The sequence below is a fragment of the Hippocampus bargibanti genome, linkage group LG13 (assembly GCF_051943395.1).
Source record: "Hippocampus bargibanti isolate YZ-2025 linkage group LG13, ASM5194339v1, whole genome shotgun sequence".
NCBI lineage: Eukaryota > Metazoa > Chordata > Actinopteri > Syngnathiformes > Syngnathidae > Hippocampus > Hippocampus bargibanti.
In genome coordinates this window covers 3,173,858-3,195,174 of record NC_142746.1, presented here as the reverse complement: position 1 = coordinate 3,195,174, position 21,317 = coordinate 3,173,858, and the positions used below count along the sequence as shown (strand labels likewise).

Genomic DNA, 21,317 nt, shown 5'->3' with positions numbered 1-21,317 from the left:
AGGCTGAAGTGAGGACACAATGGTGGAAGTTGAAAAAGGAAGAGTGTTGCATGACATTTAGGAAGAAGGTAAGACAAGCACTGGGTGGGCAAGAGGTCCTTCCAGATGACTGGCAAACTACAGCGAACATAATCAGAGACACCGGTCGGAAAGTACTTGGTGTATCGAGTGGAAGAAAGGTAGATAAGGAGACTTGGTGGTGGAATGGGGAGGTGCAGGAGTGTATACAGAGAAAGAGGTTAGCAAAGAAGAAGTGGGACACTGAGAAGACGGACGAGAGTAGACAGCAGTACAAGGAGATGCGGCGCACGGTTAAAAAGAAAAACAAGAGGCCTATGATGACTTGTATGCTCAGCTGGACAGCAAGGAAGGTGAGACTGATCTTTACAGGCTGGCGAGACAGAGAGACAAAGATGGTAAGGACCTGCAGCAGGTTCGGGTGATTAAGGACATATATAGCAATGTATTAACAGGTGCCAGTAGTGTGATGGCAAGATGGAAAGAGTACTTTGAAGAATTCATGAATGAGGAAAATGAGAAGGAACAAAGAGTAGAAAACGTGACTGTTGTGGACCAAGACGTAGCAAGCATTAGCAAGGATGAAGTGAGAAGGGCGCTGAAGAGCATGAAGGGGGGAAAGGCACTCGGGCCTGATGATTTACCAATCGAGGTATGGAAGTGTCTTGGAGAGGTGGCGGTGGTGTTCCTGACTGGGTTATTCAACAAGATCTTAGATGGTGAACAGATGCCTGAAGAATGGAGACGAAGTGTACTCGTGCCCATTTTTAAGAACAAAGGAGATGTGCAGAGTTGTACTAACTACAGAGGAATAAAGTTGATGAGCCATACAATGAAACTCTGGGAACGAGTAGTTGAATCTAGACTAATAGCAGAAGTGGAGGACATTGATTCGCTGTGGCGACCCCTGAGAGGAAAAGCCGAAAGGAAAGGAAGATTTGTCTGTCTATTTATTTATTTGTGTGTGTATTTATTTATTTCCTGTGTGTCTGTATATTTATTTATTTATTTATTTATTTATTTATGTGTATTTATTAGTGTGTGTATTTATTTACTTCCTGTGTGCTTGTATATTTATCTGTTTATCTATTTGTTAATTTTTATTTATTTATTTGTGTGTGTATTTATTTATTTACGGTGTGTCTGTGTATTTATTTATTTGTTTGTATTTATTTGTGTGAGTATGTATTTATTTATAATAATAATCCATTTCATTTCTAAGCGCCTTTCAAAACTCTCAAGGACACTTTACAGTCACGGGATATTTTTTTGTGTGCAGGTGAGCAGCGGCAGCCATTCGCGCCAGCGTTCACTCTGCCCGATAATAATAACAATAATAATAATAATAATAAAAATAAATATTAATTATAATACAACTATCAATACAACATTAATAATACGTTCGATTTATAAGCGCCTTTCTCAAGGTCACTTTACAGTCACAGGATCTGTCTATTTATCTATGTATCTGTTTATTTATTTATATTTATTTATTTGTGTGTATTTATTTATTCGCTGTGTGTCTGTATATTTATCTGTTTTTGTATTTTTATTTATTTATTTATTTATTTATTTGTCTGTGTATTTATTTATTTGTTTGTTTGTTTTTATTTGTGCGTATATTTATTTATTTATTTATTTATTGTGTGCCCGTGTGCTGTTTTGCGGATGCCTGCAGACGTGTCGCCCACCAGCCAGGCGCTGTGCGACGACGTGGTGACGGTCTTGACGCTCTTCTGTGACAAGCTGGAATCGGTCGACTGGTGAGCGAACGGTCGCGCTATCTATCTTCAACAGTTTAGCTTCTCAGCCGCCGCGCTATCGGGGGACCGCCATTTTGTGCGACTAATATTTTTATTTTTCATTGGCCCTCAGTGACAAGCAGCTGCTGCAGCTTCTTTATCTGGAAAGCATCTTGTCCATGCTCAGTTCCTGTCCTCCCACAATGCACCTTTCCAGATGCTTCACCGACCTCGTCTGGTAGATGCACGCCAACATATACTCAACACTCTTACTCGAGTACTTCCGTGGTGTCTGTCGGAATATCATGTGACGGAGACTCCGCCATTTTGTCGCCCCCCCCCTAACAGGAAGCAGCTATGTCCGTCTCTGGTGTCCATCATGGGAAACCCGGTCAATGACAAAACCATCACTTCCTACCACGGCCACACGGGGGTGCCAGATGCGGAGCGACTCCATCCGGGTGAGTCCACCCCACCCCATGTGACCGCCGCGGTGCCATTTTCAATAATAATAATAATAATCCATTTCATTTCTTAGCAGCTTTCAAAACTCACAACTCACTTTACAGTCACGGGATAAGTTTTTTTTCTGTGGGTGAGCAGTGGCAGCCACACGCGCCAGCGTTCTCTGAACCCGGAATAACTCAAATAGATAGAAATCTAGCTAGCTAAAAGCCAGCTAATACATAGCTAGCTTGATAGCCAGCTAGATAGCTAGCCAGATAATCAGAAAGCTAGCTAGCTAATAGCTAACTAATAGATAGTTAGTTAGCCAGCTAGATAGCTAGCCAGATTGTCACAAAGCTAGGTAGCTTGCCCGATTGTCAGAAAGCTGGCTAATAGCTAGCTAATTGATAACCAGCCAGCTGGCCAGCCAGATAGGATGACACGCCTTTTTTTATCAGGCGCCAACCGGGAACTGGACTCCCACGCTGGACTGGTAACGGACCACGGCCGAGGCTCGGGGTGCTCGTCCAGCGCCCCCGCCAGGATCGCGCCGGTGGTGCGCACCGTGTGCTACGTGGCGGCCGAGCTGGTCCGCCTGGTGAGCTGCGTGGAGTCCATGAAGCCTGTCCTGCAGTCGCTCTACCACCGGATCCTGCTGTACCCGCCCCCGCAGCACCGGACCGAGGCCATACGGATCATGAAGGAGGTCAGGGCGACATTTGACGTCATATGACACCTGTCAATCACACTTTATGGCATGTGACATTTTGACATCAGATCGTGGGAAGTCCTCAGCGGTTGTTCGACTTAGCCGGGCCGGGCCTGGCGGAGCCCGAAAACAGGAAGCGATCCTTCTCCAAAAGGAAGTCGCACCTGGACCTGCTGCGACTGTCAGTCCGCTTCTCCTTTGGCTGTGCCGTTTTTCAAAAATCTGGTACTGATTGGTCACCCGGTTTTTCCAGTGTGATGGACGGCATTACGGAGGCGTGCGTGAAGGGCGGCATGGAAGCGTGTTACTGGAGCGTATCGTGCGCTTGCGCTCTGCTGCGTGCGCTGGAGGAGCTGTCGCAGGGACGGGGCCTTACGCCGGAACAGGTTGGTGACGCCATATCTTTGGCGACGGCGCCGTGGCGTTACGCCAACCATGTCGCCCGCGTTCAGGTTGGCCTGGTGGTCGGCCGCATGGACGAGCTGAAGGACGGCACCGAGTCGTCTCGCGCATCCATGGAAGTGAACGAGGCCGACTTCCTCTGGCAGAGGCACGTCCTCTCATCCGAGGGGGAGGCGTCGGACGGCGCCGTTGAGCGCAGCCCCGACGTTAGCGTGAGCATTTGCATCACCGCCGACGCAGACCGCTCCCAGTCTGACTCGGGCCGCCCGCCTCCTCCCGAGAGAGAGGACAACAAGGAGGAGGAAGAGGCGCACCTGCGGCAGCAGGCGTGTGTCGTCCCGCCCGATGTGGTCCAACGAAGCCACGCCCTCGTCTATCCGGACATCACCAACTTCCTGTCGGTGGATTCCAGAAGCAGAACATATCACGCGCCCGCATCGCGCTACAGTGAGAGCAACTTCAGGTGAACCTCTGGAAATGTGCCTGTACTGTACCTGTACCTCTAATTGTTGCTTTTGATACTGTGTGAATGCGGTGTGTGTGTGTGTGTGTGTGTGTGTGTGTGTGTGTGTGTGTGTGTGTGTGTGTGTGTGTGTGTGTGTGTGTGTGTGTGTGTGTGTGTGTGTGTGTGTGTGCGCGTGTGCGTGTGTTTGTGTGTGTGTGTGTGTGAATGTGTGAGACTGTGAGGGTATATGTGAGACTGTGAGTGAGTGAGTGTGTGAGAGTGACAATATATGAGCTTGTGTGAGTCCGTGTGATGGTTTGTTAGTGAGAGTGTGTGAGAGTGAGAATGAGAGAATGTGAGGAAGTGTGTATGAGAGTGACTGAGAGAGTGTGACAGTGTTTGCGAGTGTGAGCGTGTGTGAGAGCGTGTGTCAGAGTAAGAATGAGAGCGTGAGAGAATGTGAGAAAGTGAGGGTGAGTGAGAGAGTGTGTGGGTTGAGTGAATGAGAGTGTGAGTGTTTGAGAGGGTTTGAGTGTGACAGTGTTTGAGGGAGTGTGAGAATGTGAGGAGAGTGTGAGAGCATGTTTGAGAGTGTGAGCTGAGAGAGTATGTGAGAATGTCTGGGAGAGTGTGTGTGTGGGTTGATTGAGTGAGAGAGTGAGTGAGGGAGAGAGTGTGTGAGAGTGTTTGAGTGTGTGTGTGTGAGGTTGTGTGTGAGAGAATGTGTGAGAGAATGGCAGAGTGAGTGAATGAGTGTGATAGAGAGTTAGTGAGTGGGTGAGTGAATGGGTGAGTGAGTGGTCATTGAAGATAGTTGATTTTGGATCTTCTAACCAAAATGTACCCTGGCATTTTCAGCATGGAGGAGCAGGACTTGTCTCGGACAGAGTTGGACTCGTGCGACCACTACTCCATGGCGGCTGAGAAGGACTCGGGCCGTTCGGATGTTTCGGACATGGGCTCCGACAACATGTCGCTGGGCGACGAGGACCAGCACAGTGTGGCGGATGCGCCGGCTGGAGGCTCGCTGCGGACGGCGGCCGCGCTCTCCCTCAAGCTGCTGCGGCACCGGGAAGCCGACCAGCATGGCGCCCGCCTCTTTGCGCGCTCGCTAGCTTCGGCGCTGCCCGGGCTCCTCCTCCTCGACGCCGACCCCGCCCAAGTCGACCGACTCCTGCAAGACTTTGCGCGCAACTTCTGCGCCGACGTGGCCTGTGGGTCCACTTCCTATCTGCGTGCCCACTTTGAAAATGAGCGTGGTCAAGAGTTGGATTGAACCAATCGTGTGTTTTGATAGGCAGGATCTCCTCACCGGGTGTGGAGGTGGGGCTGACTCTGAGCTGTCAATCACTGATGAACGCAGACGGCCTCTACCTTTTGTCCTTCCACGCGCTGTTGCTCAACCTCAAACTGCGCAAGTGCAACTTCTACCAGCGGAGGGCGCTCCCTCCTGCCCTCGGCCTGGTGAGGGTCTCCTTGCATTTGCTCCACTTTTCCCTTGTGACACCGCTTAATTCATGTGTCAAAGTGAAGGCAGGGGGGCCAAATCTGGCCCACCATGTCATTTTACTCGGCCCGTGAAAGCAAATCAAACTACTGAAATTCCATGGTCCTCTGTAGACCTAGCTATCTAGCGATCGAGCTTGCTAGCGATCGAGCTAGCTAGTGATCGAACTTGCTAGAGATCGAGCTAGCTAGCGATCAAACTTTCTAGCGATCAAGCTAGCTAGTGATCGAGCTAGCTAGCGATTGAGCTATCTAGCGATTGAGGTATCTAGCGATCGAGCTTTCTAGCGATCGACCTAGCTAGCGATCGACCTAGCTAGCGATAAAGCTAGCTGGTAATCAAGCTAGCTAGCGATCGAGCTAGCTAGCAACTGAGCTAGCTAGCGATTGAGCTAGTTAGCAGGTGAGCTGGCTCTCTCACTTTCTATTCAGCTAGCTGGCCTTACATGTGTCAAAGTCAAAGCCCGCCAGCCAAATCTGGCCCGCCATGTCATTTTATTCGGCACGTGAAAGCAAATCAAACTAGTGAAATTCCATGCTCATTATAGAGCTAGCTAGCTAGCGATTGAGATAGATAGCGATCGAGCTAGCTAGCGATCGAACTAGCTAGCTCGCGATCGAGATATCTAGCTAGCCATATAACTATATAGCTAATAGATAGCCACGTTGATAGCTAGGTAGCCAGCTACATAGCTAGCCAGATAGCCAGCTGGATAGCTAATAGATAGCAAATAGACAGCTCGGAGTCTGGCTTCTCCAAATTCATAACTGCCCGAGAGGAAACTACAATGTAGCCCGCGGCAAAAAATTACTAACACCCTGGCTTAATTCATCCGTGTCCCTTTCCTGCCGCAGAAGGAGTTTACCCGTGCGATCCAGAGCAGCGGCGTCCTGGTGGTCTTGTCTCAAGTGTGGATCGAGGAGGTCTACCATCAGATTCTGGAACTGGACCTGCTAGCTCAGGCTGGCTACGGATTGACGCCTGACGGGAGGACGCGGCCTCTCATCAATATGTTGAACGGTACCATAAATACATACATATACACATGTCACAAAGAGGGTACAGCAAGTGCTGAAGAATGAATGAATCTCTGTGTCTTTGTGTTGGTGTATTATTTGTTATTTAGTTTTTTTTTGTTTTTCTGACTTCTGACTGTTTATGTAGACATTAGTAAGAAATATTGTGCTAAGTCTATTCTCTTTGTCTTTTTCTGTAATACCGTACAATACCTATCATGTTTGTACAGATTTATTTAGCTATCTATTAGCTGTCATTAGCTAGCTAGCTTTCTATCCGAGATGCATCCGGGTTGAGTGAAGGCCTAGCTAGCTATCTGTTAGCTATCTATTAGCTAGCTATCTTTCTATCCGAGTTACTTAACTATCTATTAGCTGTCTATTAGCTAGCTAGCTAGCTTTCTATCTGAGTTACATCTGGGTTGCGTGAAGGCCTAGATAGCTATCTGTTAGCTATCTATTAGCTAGCTATGTTTCTATCTGAGTTACATCCGGGTTGAGTGAAGACCTAGCTAGCTATCTGTTAGCTATCTATTAGCCAGCTATCTTTCCAGTTACTTAGCTATCTCTGAGCTGTCTATATGCTAGCATTCTATCTGAGTTACTTCCGGGTTGAGTGAACGCTGGCGCGTGTGGCTGCGGCTGCTCACCCACAGAAAAACTTATCCTGTAACTGTAAAGTGACCTTGAATGTTTTGAAAGGCGCTTATAAATGAAACATATTATTATTATTATGTAGCTGGTTAGCTATTAGCTATCTATTGGCTGGCTAGCTAGCTTTCTATCTATTTGTCTTACTAATATATTTGCGTTACTTCCAGGTTGAGTGAACGCTTATAAGTGAAACTTATTATTATTATTATTATTATTATTATTATTATTATTATAAAATATCATTTCCATCCTGGCTCCACCTCCTCCAGATATGGACGGACTGGGCAGCAGTGCAATCGGCGGTCAGCTGATGAGGACGTTCAGCCAATCAGCTCCCTCCTGCGACGGACCGCCAGGCGATGCCGTCATGGCGGGTGCGTACCTGTGTATCTGATATCGCCATCGTAACCTTCATCACCGCCGCTGTTCCCCCACCAGGTGGCGTGCTATCTCGCTTCCTGCTGACGGGCGTTTGGAGCCAGCTGATGGAGGTCCTGTCTACGCCGCTAACGGGCCGCGCCGCCGGAAGTTCCAGGATGTTATTGGTTTTCGCCAGAGAGAACAGCCAGCGCGAGCGGGACGCCATTTGTCTGAGTCTGGACGGGCTAAGACAGGCGGCTGCCCTCAGTTGTGCTCTGGGTGAGCGTCGGCGCCTGATATGTGGGCGTCGGCGCCTGATATGTGGGCGTCGCCGCCTGATATGTGGGCGTCGCCGCATGACATGTGCGTGTTGCTTTTGTGTGACCTCAGGCGTGGCCGCTAACTGCGCCTCAGCTTTAGCCCAAATGGCCGCCGCCTCCTGCGTACAGGAAGACCGTGAGGAAAGGGAGGGGCCTGAAGCGGGGGACGCCATTACGCAAGGTGATCAATTATACCCACGTACGCGCTCAACAGAAACCCCAACGGCGACTGAACATACGTGCACCCCTTTTGGCGTGTAGTGAAGCAGCGTTTGGAGCAGATGTCACGGCCGACGGGCGTTCGTTTGCACACTGCGCACGTGTTGTGCATGGACGCCATCTTGAATGTGGGCTTGGAGATGGGCAGCCACAATCACGAGTGCTGGACGCACGTCTTTAGGTGACGCCAACATGCTCATGTGTGTCACGTGATCCAGTCATCTGATACACATTTATCGGGGTGCTGGTAAAGCACTGGTCAGACCACCGGCAATGTTTTTCCCTTCCACGAGCATTTGCCTTTTGTCCGAGTTAGCATTTTGTTTCAGCTTCAGCTGTTGTTAAAGCGCGATGTCAATCAATATTGTCTGTATTGTTTTGAATTTTGTACATCTACCCAATTTCAAGCTCAGATAACTCCACATCCATATAACTTAGGAATTAACTCTTTGTTTCTGATGACAGAAGACAATCTAAGGTTTCTAACGCTGTAGTGAATGTTGACGTAGTCCTAAAACTCAATATCTGTGGGTCCTGGAATTTGAGTGACAATGACAAAAACCCTGGCACTGGAGTTTGGGCCGGGGTTTTTGTCATTGTCACTTGAATTCCAGGACCCATAAAATAAGTTAGTACTACATCGACATTCAATACAGCGTTAGAAACCATAAACTCTCTTCTTTCATCAGAAAGAAAGAGTTAATTCCTAAGTTATATGGGTCTGTAGTTATCTGAGCGTGAAATGGGGGCATATGTACAAAATACAAAACAATACATACAATATTGATTTATATAATAATTATAATAATACATTTATAAGCGCCTTTCAAAACTCTCAATGTCACTTTACAGTCACAGGATCAGTTTTTCTGCGGGTGAGCAGCGGCAGCCACATGCGCCAGTGTTCACTCAACCCAGAAGTAACTCAAATAGATAGAAAGCTAGCTAGCTAGCTAGCTAACAGATAGCTAATAGATGGCCAGCTAGACAGATAACTAGTTAGATAGCCATATAGCTAATAGATAGCCAGCTACATAGCTAGCCAGATAGCTAATGGATGCAAATGGATAGCAAATAGATAGCCAGCTAGGTAGCTGGCTAATAAATACAGTAAAGTCTCGTTATATCGATATCGGATATATCGATAGTCCCGGTTATATCGATACTATTTCTATGCATGCACGGAGAAAATTACATGCAAACAGGGTCGGATATATCGATAGTCCCGGTTATATCGATATTTTTTCGGACTCCCTTGAATATCGATATAACGAGACTTTACTGTAAATAGTGCTTTAACAAAAGCCGAAGCTGAAACAAAGCGCTAATATGGACAAAAGGGAAATACTGCCCCATTGTGGAAGGGAAAAACCGTTGCCAGAGGCCATAGTCACCTCTTTATCGGCACCCAAGCATGAAAAACAACACCTGAACAAATTCAGGAATGGCGCTCGATGTCATATTTTCAATTCCTGAATAAATGTGTAAATGGTAGTAATGATTTAATATACCCAATATGTGCTAGCTTTCTATCTGTGTATTTAATAGTGACATTCAGTGTATTAGCTAACTAACTATCTAGATAGATAGCTATTAGCTATAGAGCTATCTAGCGAGCTGTCTGTTGGCGATCTATTAGCTATCTACTAGCTGACTAGCTAGCATTCTATTTACTTCCGTCTTGAGTGAACGCTGGCGTGTGTGGCTGCCGCTGCTCACCCACAGAAGAACTTACCCTGTGACTGTAAAGTGACCCTGAGAGTTTTGAAAGGCGCTTATAATTGAAATGTATTATTATTATTATTATTATTATTATTATTATAACAACACTGTGCCTTTGCATATACACGCTTGCATGCATGACTTTTGCCGTGTTTCCGTGTGTCAGGGTGACGGAGTACATCAGTTCCCTGGAGCACACCCACTTCAGCGCCACTACCCATGGGGTGTCACGGGCCACCCTCTCCCAGCGGTGCCAGCAGGAGTCGCTCGCAAGCCAACACCCGGACCCTGTCGACCAACCTCTAGCGGAAGGCGACGCCCCCAAGCCCGGCCCGTCGCCGGCCCTCACGCGCCACCCGACCATCCGCGAGCTTGTGGTCCAGGGCGGCGGAGGGGGGTGTGGTCTGGACCTCAAAGGCGGGACCTTGCTGACCGGATCCGGCGCCGCCAAGGCCGTCTGCACGCTGTCCACGCAGGCTGACAGGTGAGGCAAGCGCCCCCGCGTTTTATAATAATAATAATAATACTAATTTCCAAGCGCCTTTCAAAACTCTCAAGGCCACTTTACAGTCACAGGATCAGTTTTTATGTGGGTGATTATTAGCTATCTAGCTGGCTATCTGTTAGCTATCTATCCAGCTAGCTAGCTATCTATTGGCTAGCTAGCTAGCTGGCTATCTGTTGGCTATAGCTAGCTAGCTTTTTATTTATTTGAGTTATTCCGGGTTGAGTGAACGCTGGCGCATGTGGCTGCTGCTGCTCACCCACAGAAAATATTGATCAAGTGACTGTAAAGTGACCTTGAGAGTTTTGAAAGGCGCTTAGAAATGAAATGTATTATTATTATAAGGCGCAGGGTCATCTTTTGAAGAAAATCAAGGCTTTTGGGTGCGCCTTATACCCCGGAAAATACAGTACAGTACTTGCACCAATAAATGACATGCATGCAATTCAAATTGAGTGTGAAAACACTGCTTAAAAAGAATCCGGAATTTCGGTCTTCGAACCGCTGGCCTAAATGTGTAAGGAGCGTTCCTATGACGGTGCCGTGTATGCCTGACGTCCCTGCGCCTGTTGCCTTTCAGGTTGTTTGAAGAAGCGGCACTGAAATTGAACCTGGCGTCTCTGGTGAGCTTCTTGCAGGGACTGAGGAAAGCATCTCAGTGTCAGATCTTCCACTCCGTCACCGACACGGGAGACTACTCGCTCGCCATGCCCGGTATGCGTTCGGGGCGTTGCTCATATGCTAGCTATCTATTTGCTATCTATTTACTATCTATTAGCTAAGTGGCTGGCTGGCTGGCTATCTAGTTAACTATCTGGCTAACTATATATTAGCTATGTATTAGGTGGCTTTCTTTCTATTTGAGTTACTTCTGGGTTGAGTGAACGCTGGTGCGTGTGGCTGCCGCTGCTCACAGAAAAAACTTATCCTGTGATTGTAAAGTGACCTTGAGAATTTTGAAAGGCGCTTATAAATGAAATGTATTATTATGAATCGTATTTTGTACATCTGCCCCCATTTCAAGCTCCGATAACTCCAGACCCATATAATTCAGGAATTAACTTTCTGTTCTGTTGTTTCTGATGAAAGAAGAGTGTCTACGGTTTCTAACGCTGTATTGAATGTTTAGGTCATCCTAAAACTCAATATTCTGTGCTTCCTGGAATCCGAGTGACAATGACAAAAACCCTGGCAATGGTGTGAACCCATTTTTACACATTGTCTGCCTGTGAATGAGTTAATACTACTACTAATAATAATAATACATTTGATTTCTAAGCGTCTTTCAAAACTCTCAAGTTCACTTTACAGTCACATTATAAGTTTTTTCTGTGGGTTTGCAGCGGCAGCCACACGCGCCAGCATTCACTCAACCCCGAAATAACTCAAATAGATAGCAAGCTAGCTAGCGAATAGATAGCCATTAGCTAGCGAACAGATAGCTAATAGCTAGCAAATAGATAGCTAATAGCCAGCGAATAAATAGCTATCAGTCAGCGAATAGATAGCCAATAGCTAGCAAATAGATAGCCAATAGCCAGCGAACAGATAGCCATTAGCCAGCGAATAGTTAACTGTGTTCTTGTGTCCCAGGAGAATCCAAGTCAACGTTGGAGCTACCAAGCTCCCTGCACCTCTTCCGTCTGGGTGAGGCCATGCTTAGAATCGTCCGGAATGACAGCAGGCCACTTCTCCACAAAATGAGGACTTGGAGTGTGGTTGCGCCTCATCTGGTCGAGGTATTGGAACCGCGACGCCTCATTGAATCAGATTAGCTTTTATTAGCATCACAGTGGAAAAATTGACATTTCACAGCAGCAAAGTGATGAATGAGAGAGGAAAGGAAAGGAAGAAGTAGAAAAACAAAATACAGGAGCTGCTGTAAAGGCAGCCACTCTCGAGGCGCCATCTTGAAATCAAAATAACAAAATATGACAACACAATTACACAGTCATTCAATCTTAAGCACTTTCTGCACCCTATTTTGTTGCATGAAGCAGTTCGAGATGAAAGAGAAGAGGATCATAACATCCTTTTCACCAGTGGATCAGGGACATCATTGCGGAATGCGCACGTCTGCTCCAAGCTAAATGTTGAAAGCAAATACGAAGCGGTTAGCATCCATTGACGAAAAGCGATTGTCTCACATTTCCTGTCCCACGTACTGTAAATCTGCTTCAAATCCAAGCCGCAGCAGTTCCACATACCCTGTAGGCTGTCCAACAGCACCGGCTTTTCTGCTGAACAAAGCGGGGCGGGTTGAAAATGCTTCCCACTACAGGTGCAAAAAAGCACAATCGCCCCAGAGCTATTCAGCAATGACAGTCAAAAGGCACTGACATTCCTCCCATATCAAAAACTGTGCTGGCATATTCGTGCAACCCCTCAGTAGAGTCACCTTTGGCAAAAATGCTAAAAAATAATCACATTGTTGCTATGCTAACATTGATCAATTCTGTTTGCATCAACGTGGATGTGCACCGTAGGCGGCGTGCCACAAAGAACGTCGCGTGTCCCGGAAGGCCGTTTCCTTCATCCACGACGTCCTCACCGAGATTCTGAGCGGATGGACGGAACCTTCTCTCTTTCATTTTAACGAGGCGCTCTTCAGACCGTTTGAGCACATCATGCAGCTGGAACTGTGCGACGATGACGTCCAGGACCAGGTGACCCTTCGCGGTTTTTCATGTTGACTACTGGGCGACCGCCATTTTAGCTAACTCTGAACTTGATTGGCATCCAGGTGGTGACGTCAATCGGCGAACTGGTGGAGATGTGCTCCCCTCGCATTCTCTCCGGTTGGCGCCCGTTGTTCAGCGCCCTGAGGACCGCCCACGGTGCCAAGATGGAGGCCAAAGATTACCTGCCGGCAGAATACGCGGCGGGTACGTGGGCCAGCAAAGTCTCTATGGGGTTTGCGCCCGGTAGTGCGACGTGTCCCGTGTGGTTTGTCAGGCAAGCACCAAGCGCCGGTCTTTGACGTTTTTGAGGCTTTCGTCAACACGGACAACATCCAGGTGTTTGCCAACGCCGCCACCGACTACATCATGTGCCTCATGAAGTTCGTCAAAGGTTTAGGTAGGTTGACCGACACGCAAACCTAGCTAGCTGGCTGGCTATCCATTGGCTAGCTAATGGCTGTCTGGCTGGTTGGCTGGCTGGCTATCTATTGGCTATCTATTAGCTGGCTAGCTAGTTAGCTGGCTATCTATTGGCTATCTGTTGGCTGGCTGGCTATCTATTAGCTATCTGGTGGCTATCTGGTGGCTAGCTGGCTGGTTGGCTGGCTATCTATTGGCTGTATATTAGCTAGCTGGCTATCTGCTGCTAGCTTGTTTTTTATTTATTTGAGTTATTCTGGGTTGAGTGAACGCTGGCGCGTGTGGCTGCCGCTGCGCACCCACAGAAAAACTAATCAAGTGACTGTAAAGTGACCTTGAGAGTTTTGAAAGGCACTTACAAATGAAATGTATTATTATTATTATAAACCTTGGGTCACTTTTGGGCGGGGCGGCAGGTGAGTTGGACGACAAGGAAATCGGCGAGTGCGCGTCGGCATCGTCTCGGAGCTCCTTGGACCTGTGCCTACCGGCGCTCGACTACCTGCGCAAATGCTCCCAGGTGAGCGTCTTCCTGTTGAGATGACCCCCAACCCCCGACTCCTCACCCCACCTCACTCCTCCTTGGTGTTAGCTGCTAGCCACCATCTACAAGATGCCCTCCAAGCCCGTCTTCCAGGGGACGCGGCTCGCCACTCTGCCCGTCGGATCGCATGAGCTTTCGGCGGGCACTCAGGACATGCTGGACGGAGTCCTGCGGGACTTTGACGACGGCACAGGTGAGCAAGTGAAAAACCGTCAGGCATCATCAGGGAGGTACAGATGACGGCTGAGGAAACCTTTTCATCGATTTTGTTGTTTGAATGTGGATCTAGATGTCTGGCTATCTTACTAGCTATCTTTCAGGCTATCTGGCTAGCTACCTAGCTTGCTATCTACTGTATTTGCTATCAATTAGCTTTCTGTTAGTTATCTGGCTACCTGGCTGGCTGGCTGACTATCTAGCTAGCTATCTATCTGACTATCTATTGGCTATTTATTAGCTAGCTAGCTAGTTTTCTATCTATTTGAGTTACTTCCGAGTTGAGTGAACGCTGGCACGTGGGGCTGCCGCTGCTCGCCCACAGAAAAATGTATCCTGCAACTGTAAAGTGACCTTGAGAGTTTTGAAAGGCGCTTTTTATTTATTTGAATTATTCCGGGTTGAGTGAAGGCTGGCGCGTGTGGCTGCCGCTGCTCACCCACAGAAAAACTGATCCAGTGACTGTAAAGTGACCTTGAGAGTTTTGAAAGGCGCTTATAAATGAAATGTATTATTATTATTATCGGCGAGTCCCTCCATCCCAACTGACATGCCGCCACCGCCGTCGTCGTCATCCCTTAGGTCTGATCCAGGTGTGGATTCTCCTTCTGGAGCAGCTGACGGCCGCCGTGTCCAACAGTCCTCGCCAGCATCAGCCGCCCACCCTGGAGACGCTGTTCCTGCTCCTGCGAGAGGTCGCCGTTGTACCAGGTGACCGTTCCTCGGGCGTTTTCCTGGCTATGATTGAGACAGAGGCTCCTTGTCATATCCGTAAATGAATCTTACATTTGACATCAGAGTTTTGTCCATCAGGTCCTGGCTTCGCGATCTCGGCCGTGGTCCAGCTGCTTCTGCCCGTCATGTCCCTGTGGCTGCAGCGTAGCCAAGGCCTCCACGCCTACTGGGACGTAGCCGCCGCTAACTTCAAACATGCTATCGGCCTCTGCTGTGAACTGGTGGTGGAGCATGTCGCCACCTTCATCAACGCAGGTGACGCGCCAGCCCTCCCCTTTCACGACGGAAAAACCATACCGCAGGAACAAGAACGAGATCCCCCTTAATGCTCCCGCCCCCGCCGCCGCCTTGTGTGCCGCCAGACGTCGGTTGCGAGTTTTGGATCAACGTGATGTTGAAGGAGCTCTTCGGTCTACTGGTATCCTGCGTGTCGCAAGCGGCGGAGACCATCTCCAGAGTGGGCTGTTCCTGTATCAGGTCTCACAAACAGGAACAGGAACTCGGCGCCTTGCCTTGACATTGACGGTACATCTGCCACAGGTACGTGCTGGTGACGGTGGGTCCGCTTTTCACAGAGGAAATGTGGAGGTTGGCCTGCTGTGCCCTTCAAGATGCTTTTTCTGCTACCTTACAACCCGTCAAGGTACACAAACACACATACAGTGATACCTCGGCTTAGGAACGCCATGGCTAACGAACTTTTCGGTTTACGAACGTTAAATTCACGAGAATTTAATCTTGGCATACGAACTATTTTTCCATAATGAGTGATGTGTTGCATGCGAACTAGCTGTTCTCCTCACAAGAAAATAGATAGACAGACGACAGAGAGACAGTGCGAAAATGGATAGTAAACACAGTGAAATTTGGACTCGTTTCAACTTTATTGATAGTTCATAGGCAGAGTGTAGATTGTAAGGTTAAAATATCCCAATAATCTGGCTCCAAAAATAACCCCCACAAGCCATTTGTACACTTGATGCAAAAACCCAGCTAAACAGAACACAATTGATGAGGAACTGGGTAAAATTATCGCAGAGAAAGCACGGTAACTTCACTCGGATATCATCAAGAGGCAACCTGGAAGTTTGTCATCCATTGATGATTTCAAGGCTAGCCACGGATGGTTTGAGAACTTTAAGCGTCGTACATGGATTTATAATGTCATTCGTCATGGTGAGGAGGCCAGTTTTGACGATAAAGCTGCCAAAGCTTACAAGCAATCATTCCTCAAGATGGCCACTCCATTCCATCAAGCCATCAACGACCATCACAAAGGTAAATAAAATGACTTTATTATACATCACAGTTTATTTCTTTAATTATAGTACCATAGCACATTTATTAGACATAAAATAAGGTCTATTTTGTGAAGTTTTAAGGCTTCGAAAATTGGAAAGTAGAAAATTACCTTTTATGGGGACCTGGGAACGGATTATTCTCATTTTAATAGTTTCCTATGAGAAATTAATGTTTGGGATACAAACTTTTCGCCTTACACACTGCCTGGGAACCAATTAAGTTCGTAAGCCAAGGTATCACTGTACATGCATACACACAGAGACGCAATGCATTGTGGGTCATGTAGTTCGATTTCCCGAGCGCTTGATGCTCTATTTTTCACCGCCTGCCGGGCCCTCGCGCGCTTTTATCCCCAAGGACGAGGTCAAAATCATCGTGAGGACAACCTCGCACACACACAGATCAGAGCCGCTTACATGTTTTACATCTGCCCGCCCCCTCCCAACGCGCAAAGCATGCACGGCATTTCGGAATGAGGCCATGTTGACACAAGCGTCCGTCTCGTCATCAGGACCAATTTGTTGATCTTCCATTTTGTTTATCTTCCGACCATTTTGTTTATCTCCCGACCATTTTGTTTATCTCACGACCATTTTATTTATCTTATCTTCTGACCATTTTGTTTATCTTCTGACCATGTTGTTTATCTTCTGACCATTTTGTTCATCTTCCGACCATTTTGTTTATTTCTCCACCATTTTGTTTGTTTATCTTCCGACCAATTTGTTTATCTCCCGACCATTTTGTTTATCTTCCGACCATTTTGTTTATCTTCCGACCATTTTGTTTATCTCCTGACCATTTTGTTTATTTCCCCACCATTTTGTTTGTTTCCCCACCATTTTGTTTGTCGTCCGACCACTTTGTTTATCTCCCCACCATTTTGATTGTTTATCTTCCGAACATTTTGTTTATTTTCCGACCATTTTGTTTATCTCCCGACCATTTTGTTTATCTCCTGCCCATTTTGTTTATTTCCCGACCATTTTGTTTATCTTCCGACCATTTTCTTTATCTTCCAACAATTTTGTTTATATCCCAACCATTTTGCTTATCTTCCGACCATTTTGTTTATCTCCCGACCATTTTGTTTATCTTCTGACCATTTTGTTTATCTCCCAACCATTTTGTTTATCTCCCGACCATTTTGTTTGTTTATCTCCTGCCCATTTTGTTTATTTCCCGACCATTTTGTTTATCTTCCGACAATTTTGTTTATCTCCCAACCATTTTGCTTATCTTCCGACCATTTTGTTTATCTTCCGACCATTTTTTTAATCTCCCCACCATTTTGTTTATCTCCCCACCGTTTTGTTTATCTTCCGACCATTTTGTTTATCTTCCGACCATTTTGTTTGTTTATCTCCCAACCATTTTGTTTATTTCCCGACCATTTTGTTTATCTCCTGACCATTTTGTTTATCTCCCGACCATTTTGTTTATCTCCCGACCATTTTGTTTATCTTCCAACGTCATTTGATACGGCGGCGTGTGCTTTCTTGCAGAAATTGGTGTCGTGTTTCCGAAGCGGCTCGGACAGTTTCTGCGGCGACCCCTGCGAAGTGAAAGTGGCCGCTCCTTCCTCGTCACCGTCGGCGGAGGCCGAGTACTGGAGGATCCGAGCGATGGCGCAGCAGGTCGGTAGTCGTGTCCAACTGGAAAAAAAGTAGTAATAAAGTAACACATTAACACAATTAAGATGTGGAACAAAGGAGAAAGCCATTATATCATAAAATTAGCGATTCTGTTGATATACCAGGTCGCTAACAATCAACTCTATCAGCTAGCTAGCTAGTGAATCTCTTTCTATCTTTTTCTCTCTCCCACTATCTATCCCCATAAAATCCCATAATCTATCTATCTATCTATCTATCTATCTATCTATCTATCTATCTATCTATCTATCTATCTATCTATCTATCTATCTATCTATCTATCTGTCTGTCTGTCTGTCTGTCTGTCTGTCTGTCTGTCTGTCTGTCTGTCTGTCTGTCTGTCTGTCTATCTATCTATCTATCTATCTATCTATCTATCTATCTATCTATCTATCTATCTATCTATCTATCCCCATAAAATCCCATAAAATCAATATAAGCTGGCTAGCTACTTGGCTAGCTATCGATTCTGGATCTACCAGCCAGCTGACCATCAACTCTACTTCTATCAGCTAGCTAGTTAGTGAATCTCTCTCTATAAATCTATCATCTACCGATCAAATCCATATCAGATAGCTAGCTACATAGCTAGCTATCAATTCTGTATCAGCTAGCTAATGATCAAACTCTATTTCTATCAGCTAGCTTGCAATCCTCTCTCTCTGTGTCTCTCTCTCGATCTATTAGCTACCTATCAAATCTAGATTAGCAAAAGCAATCAACATAATTTTTTTGAGCTAGCTAGCGAATCTCCACCGGATTGTCGGCCACCGACCGACTGCAGGTAAAAATCTGAACGCACATGTTTGCACGGCAGGTGTTCATGTTGGACGGCCAATGTTCGCCCAAGACGCCTAGCAACAAGGACGGTTTAGAGCACGCCCAGTTGTGCGTTTTGATCCTCGAGCCGCCACCGGAGCGTCACGCCGACAAACACGCTCACAACAGGTGACGCATGCCCTATACGCTGTTTTGTCCGGCGCGGGAAGTTGTGTTTCCCGCCTGAAGGGATTTCAGTTCATCAGTACTCCACTAATATTGGCCGCTTTATGCGGATGATAAAGAATAGATGACGATGAGTAGCATAAAGCATAAAGCGTTTTGCTACAGGTGGAGCTGTTGTGAAAGCGCTATATAAAGTAGCATCCATTGTATTGTATTGTCTATATAGCTATCTAGCTGGCTATTAGCTATCTATCTGGCTATAGATGGCTAGCTATTCGCTATCTGTTCGCTGGCGAGTAGCTATCTGTTCGCTGGCGAGTGGCTATCCGCTGGCGAATGGCTATCTATTTTCGAGCTAATGGCTAGCTATTTGCTAGCTATTTGCTATCTATTCGCTGGCTATTAGCTATATTTTCGCTGGTGAATAGCTATCTATTCGCTTGCTATGAGCTATCTATTCGCTAGCTTGCTATCAGAGTTACTTCGGGGTTGAGTGAACGCTGGCGTGTGTGGCTGCCACTGCTCACCCACAGAAAAAAAACATCCTGTGACTGTAAAGTGACCTTGAGAGTTTTGAAAGGCGCTTAGAAATGAAATGGATTATGATTCTTCTTCTGGTGTTTGTTTTGTTTACACGATCGTTAGGGGTGTTCATTGTTTGGTCTGCCATTTTGTTTCACGTCTCAAGTACTAATTGCTATCTATTGGCTGGTTAATGGGTATCTATTGGCTAGCTAATGGCTATCTATTGGCTGGCTAATGGCTATCTATTTGCTGGGTAATAGCTATCTGTTCGATAGGTATTAGCTATCTATTCGCTAGCTAATATATATCTATTTGTTGGCTATTAGGTATCTATTCGCTAGCTAGCTAGCTTGCTATCTATTTGACTTACTTGATTGTCTCAATACAGTATCTGACTATTTCCTCTGCTGCTTTTAGGAAAATCGGGTAAGCTTTTATTTTTATTCTTTCATTTTACACCACACGGGTGCACACGTATGTACTTAATCGTGCTGTTGTTATTTTGGCGTGTTTCAGTATCCCCTTCCGTAACGTGGTGGTGAGCCTGTTGTCACATCAAGTTCTTCTTCAGAACCTTTCGGACATTTTGCTGGAGGTACGCACGATTTGGGCAGCGATCATCCTTCGCTTTTCTGAATTGATTGTTTGATCAATTGAAGGAGTTCGTCAAGCAGCCCGACGGGCAGGAGGCGACGCCGGTGACCACTGAACCCGCCGCGCGTCCCGCAGCGGGCTTCCTGCGCTACGTGTCTATGACTAACCTGTCAATCATCCTGGACTTGCTGCTGGACTCCTACAGGTGGGCGTGGCTTTCTTTGGTGATGTGTTATTTCTTTTTATGGCATTACTTTTGTGCGCAGGACGGCGCGCGATTTCGACACGCGTCCGGGTTTGAAGTACCTCCTGATGAAGGTGTCGGGCGTGTGTGGCGCCGCTAATCTCTACCGCCAGGCGGCCATGAGCTTCAAGCTTTATGTGCAGGCGCTGCTCGCCGCAGTCTTGAGTCAGGCAGAGGGTATGACCCCGCAGCAGGTAACGCCTCCTTTTTTAAATGTCCTATTTTTGGCCCCGCGCCCTCCTCAGCACGCTGTGCCTTTGCAACAGGTCAAGAAGATCCTCTACGAGGACGACGACGGAAGCTCGGACTCCTCCCGACGCGGGTCGGCGTCCTCGGAGGACGAAGACATCTTTGAAGAGACAGCGCAGGTGCCACATACACACACACACACACACACACACACACACACACACGCACACACACACACACACACAAAACCACTTCCGCTGAATGCCACCAAAATCGCCTCTTTTTTTTTTTTTGTGGAAATGTACGATATCTGTTTTTGTTTTCCATAAGAAATATACAATTTAAAAAAACATAACTTTTACTGGCTATGGAGAACTAGAAATAAATATTTATTATGTGCACACATATATATATATATATATATATATATATATATATATATATATATATATATATATATATATATATATATATATATATATATATATATATATATAAATCCTCGTCTGTCCCCCATTTTAGCTCGGGTCCTCTACCAGAGGCCAGGAAGCTTGAGGGTTCTGCGCAGTATCCGTGCTGTTCCCAGCACTGCGCATTTCTGGACCGAGATATTCGATGTTGTTCCCGGTATCTGTTGCAACCACTCGTGGATTTTGGGGGTCACTCCTGTTTCCATCACTCGGGACCGCTACATCCACGACAACGGTTTTCCTTTGCCCTTTATCTATGACCACGTTATCTGGTTGGTTGGCCATTACCATCTTGTCAGTCTGTATCTGGAAGTCCCACAGGATCTTTGCTCGGTCATTCTCTACTACCTTGGGAGGTGTTTCCCATTTTGACCTTGGGGTTTCCCGTCCATACTCTGCACAGATGTTTCGGTAGACTATGCCAGCCACCTGGTTATGGCGCTCCATGTAGGCTTTCCCTGCCAGCATCTTACACCCTGCAATTATGTGTTGGATTGTCTCAGGTGCCTCTTTGCACAACCTACACCTTGGGTCTTGCCTGGTGTGGTATTGGATTGGATTGGATTGGATTGGATTGGATTGGATTGGATTTGCCTTTATTAGTTTCACAGTGGAGAAATTTACATTTCACAGCAGCAAAGTTATATATATATATCCGTGTCTCTATGGCTCTTGTGTTCAGGGCCTGCTCTTGAGCAGCCAGGATGAGTGCCTCTGTGCTGTCCTTTAGG

At 46.7% G+C, this 21,317-nt stretch overlaps 1 protein-coding gene across 3 annotated transcripts in view; it reads left to right on the top strand.

The window, feature by feature from the left end:
• arfgef3 (ARFGEF family member 3) overlaps positions 1-21,317 on the top strand; it is a 39,946-nt gene that overhangs the window by 9,007 nt on the left and 9,622 nt on the right. For 2 of the 3 annotated variants that reach the window (XR_016116982.1, XM_089012815.1), the window contains exons 8-39: positions 1,697-1,781; positions 1,894-1,998; positions 2,109-2,221; positions 2,666-2,913; positions 2,985-3,097; positions 3,170-3,302; positions 3,369-3,781; positions 4,622-4,977; positions 5,061-5,227; positions 6,125-6,290; positions 7,210-7,314; positions 7,379-7,579; positions 7,691-7,801; positions 7,882-8,020; positions 9,728-10,045; positions 10,647-10,780; positions 11,660-11,805; positions 12,553-12,732; positions 12,810-12,951; positions 13,022-13,144; positions 13,584-13,687; positions 13,760-13,904; positions 14,510-14,638; positions 14,741-14,917; positions 15,025-15,139; positions 15,203-15,305; positions 17,470-17,601; positions 18,437-18,567; positions 19,606-19,684; positions 19,749-19,888; positions 19,950-20,121; positions 20,194-20,295. Coding sequence is in view for 2 of the 3 variants with exons in the window: in XM_089012815.1 (XP_088868941.1) it covers positions 1,697-1,781; positions 1,894-1,998; positions 2,109-2,221; positions 2,666-2,913; positions 2,985-3,097; positions 3,170-3,302; positions 3,369-3,781; positions 4,622-4,977; positions 5,061-5,227; positions 6,125-6,290; positions 7,210-7,314; positions 7,379-7,579; positions 7,691-7,801; positions 7,882-8,020; positions 9,728-10,045; positions 10,647-10,780; positions 11,660-11,805; positions 12,553-12,732; positions 12,810-12,951; positions 13,022-13,144; positions 13,584-13,687; positions 13,760-13,904; positions 14,510-14,638; positions 14,741-14,917; positions 15,025-15,139; positions 15,203-15,305; positions 17,470-17,601; positions 18,437-18,567; positions 19,606-19,684; positions 19,749-19,888; positions 19,950-20,121; positions 20,194-20,295 (5,027 nt within the window). In the remaining variant the exon portion in view is untranslated. Of the gene's footprint in view, positions 1-1,696; positions 1,782-1,893; positions 1,999-2,108; positions 2,222-2,665; positions 2,914-2,984; positions 3,098-3,169; positions 3,303-3,368; positions 3,782-4,621; positions 4,978-5,060; positions 5,228-6,124; positions 6,291-7,209; positions 7,315-7,378; positions 7,580-7,690; positions 7,802-7,881; positions 8,021-9,727; positions 10,046-10,646; positions 10,781-11,659; positions 11,806-12,552; positions 12,733-12,809; positions 12,952-13,021; positions 13,145-13,583; positions 13,688-13,759; positions 13,905-14,509; positions 14,639-14,740; positions 14,918-15,024; positions 15,140-15,202; positions 15,306-17,469; positions 17,602-18,436; positions 18,568-19,477; positions 19,516-19,605; positions 19,685-19,748; positions 19,889-19,949; positions 20,122-20,193; positions 20,296-21,317 lie in introns of those variants that run through there. The other variant, XM_089012816.1, reaches the window with a different exon arrangement.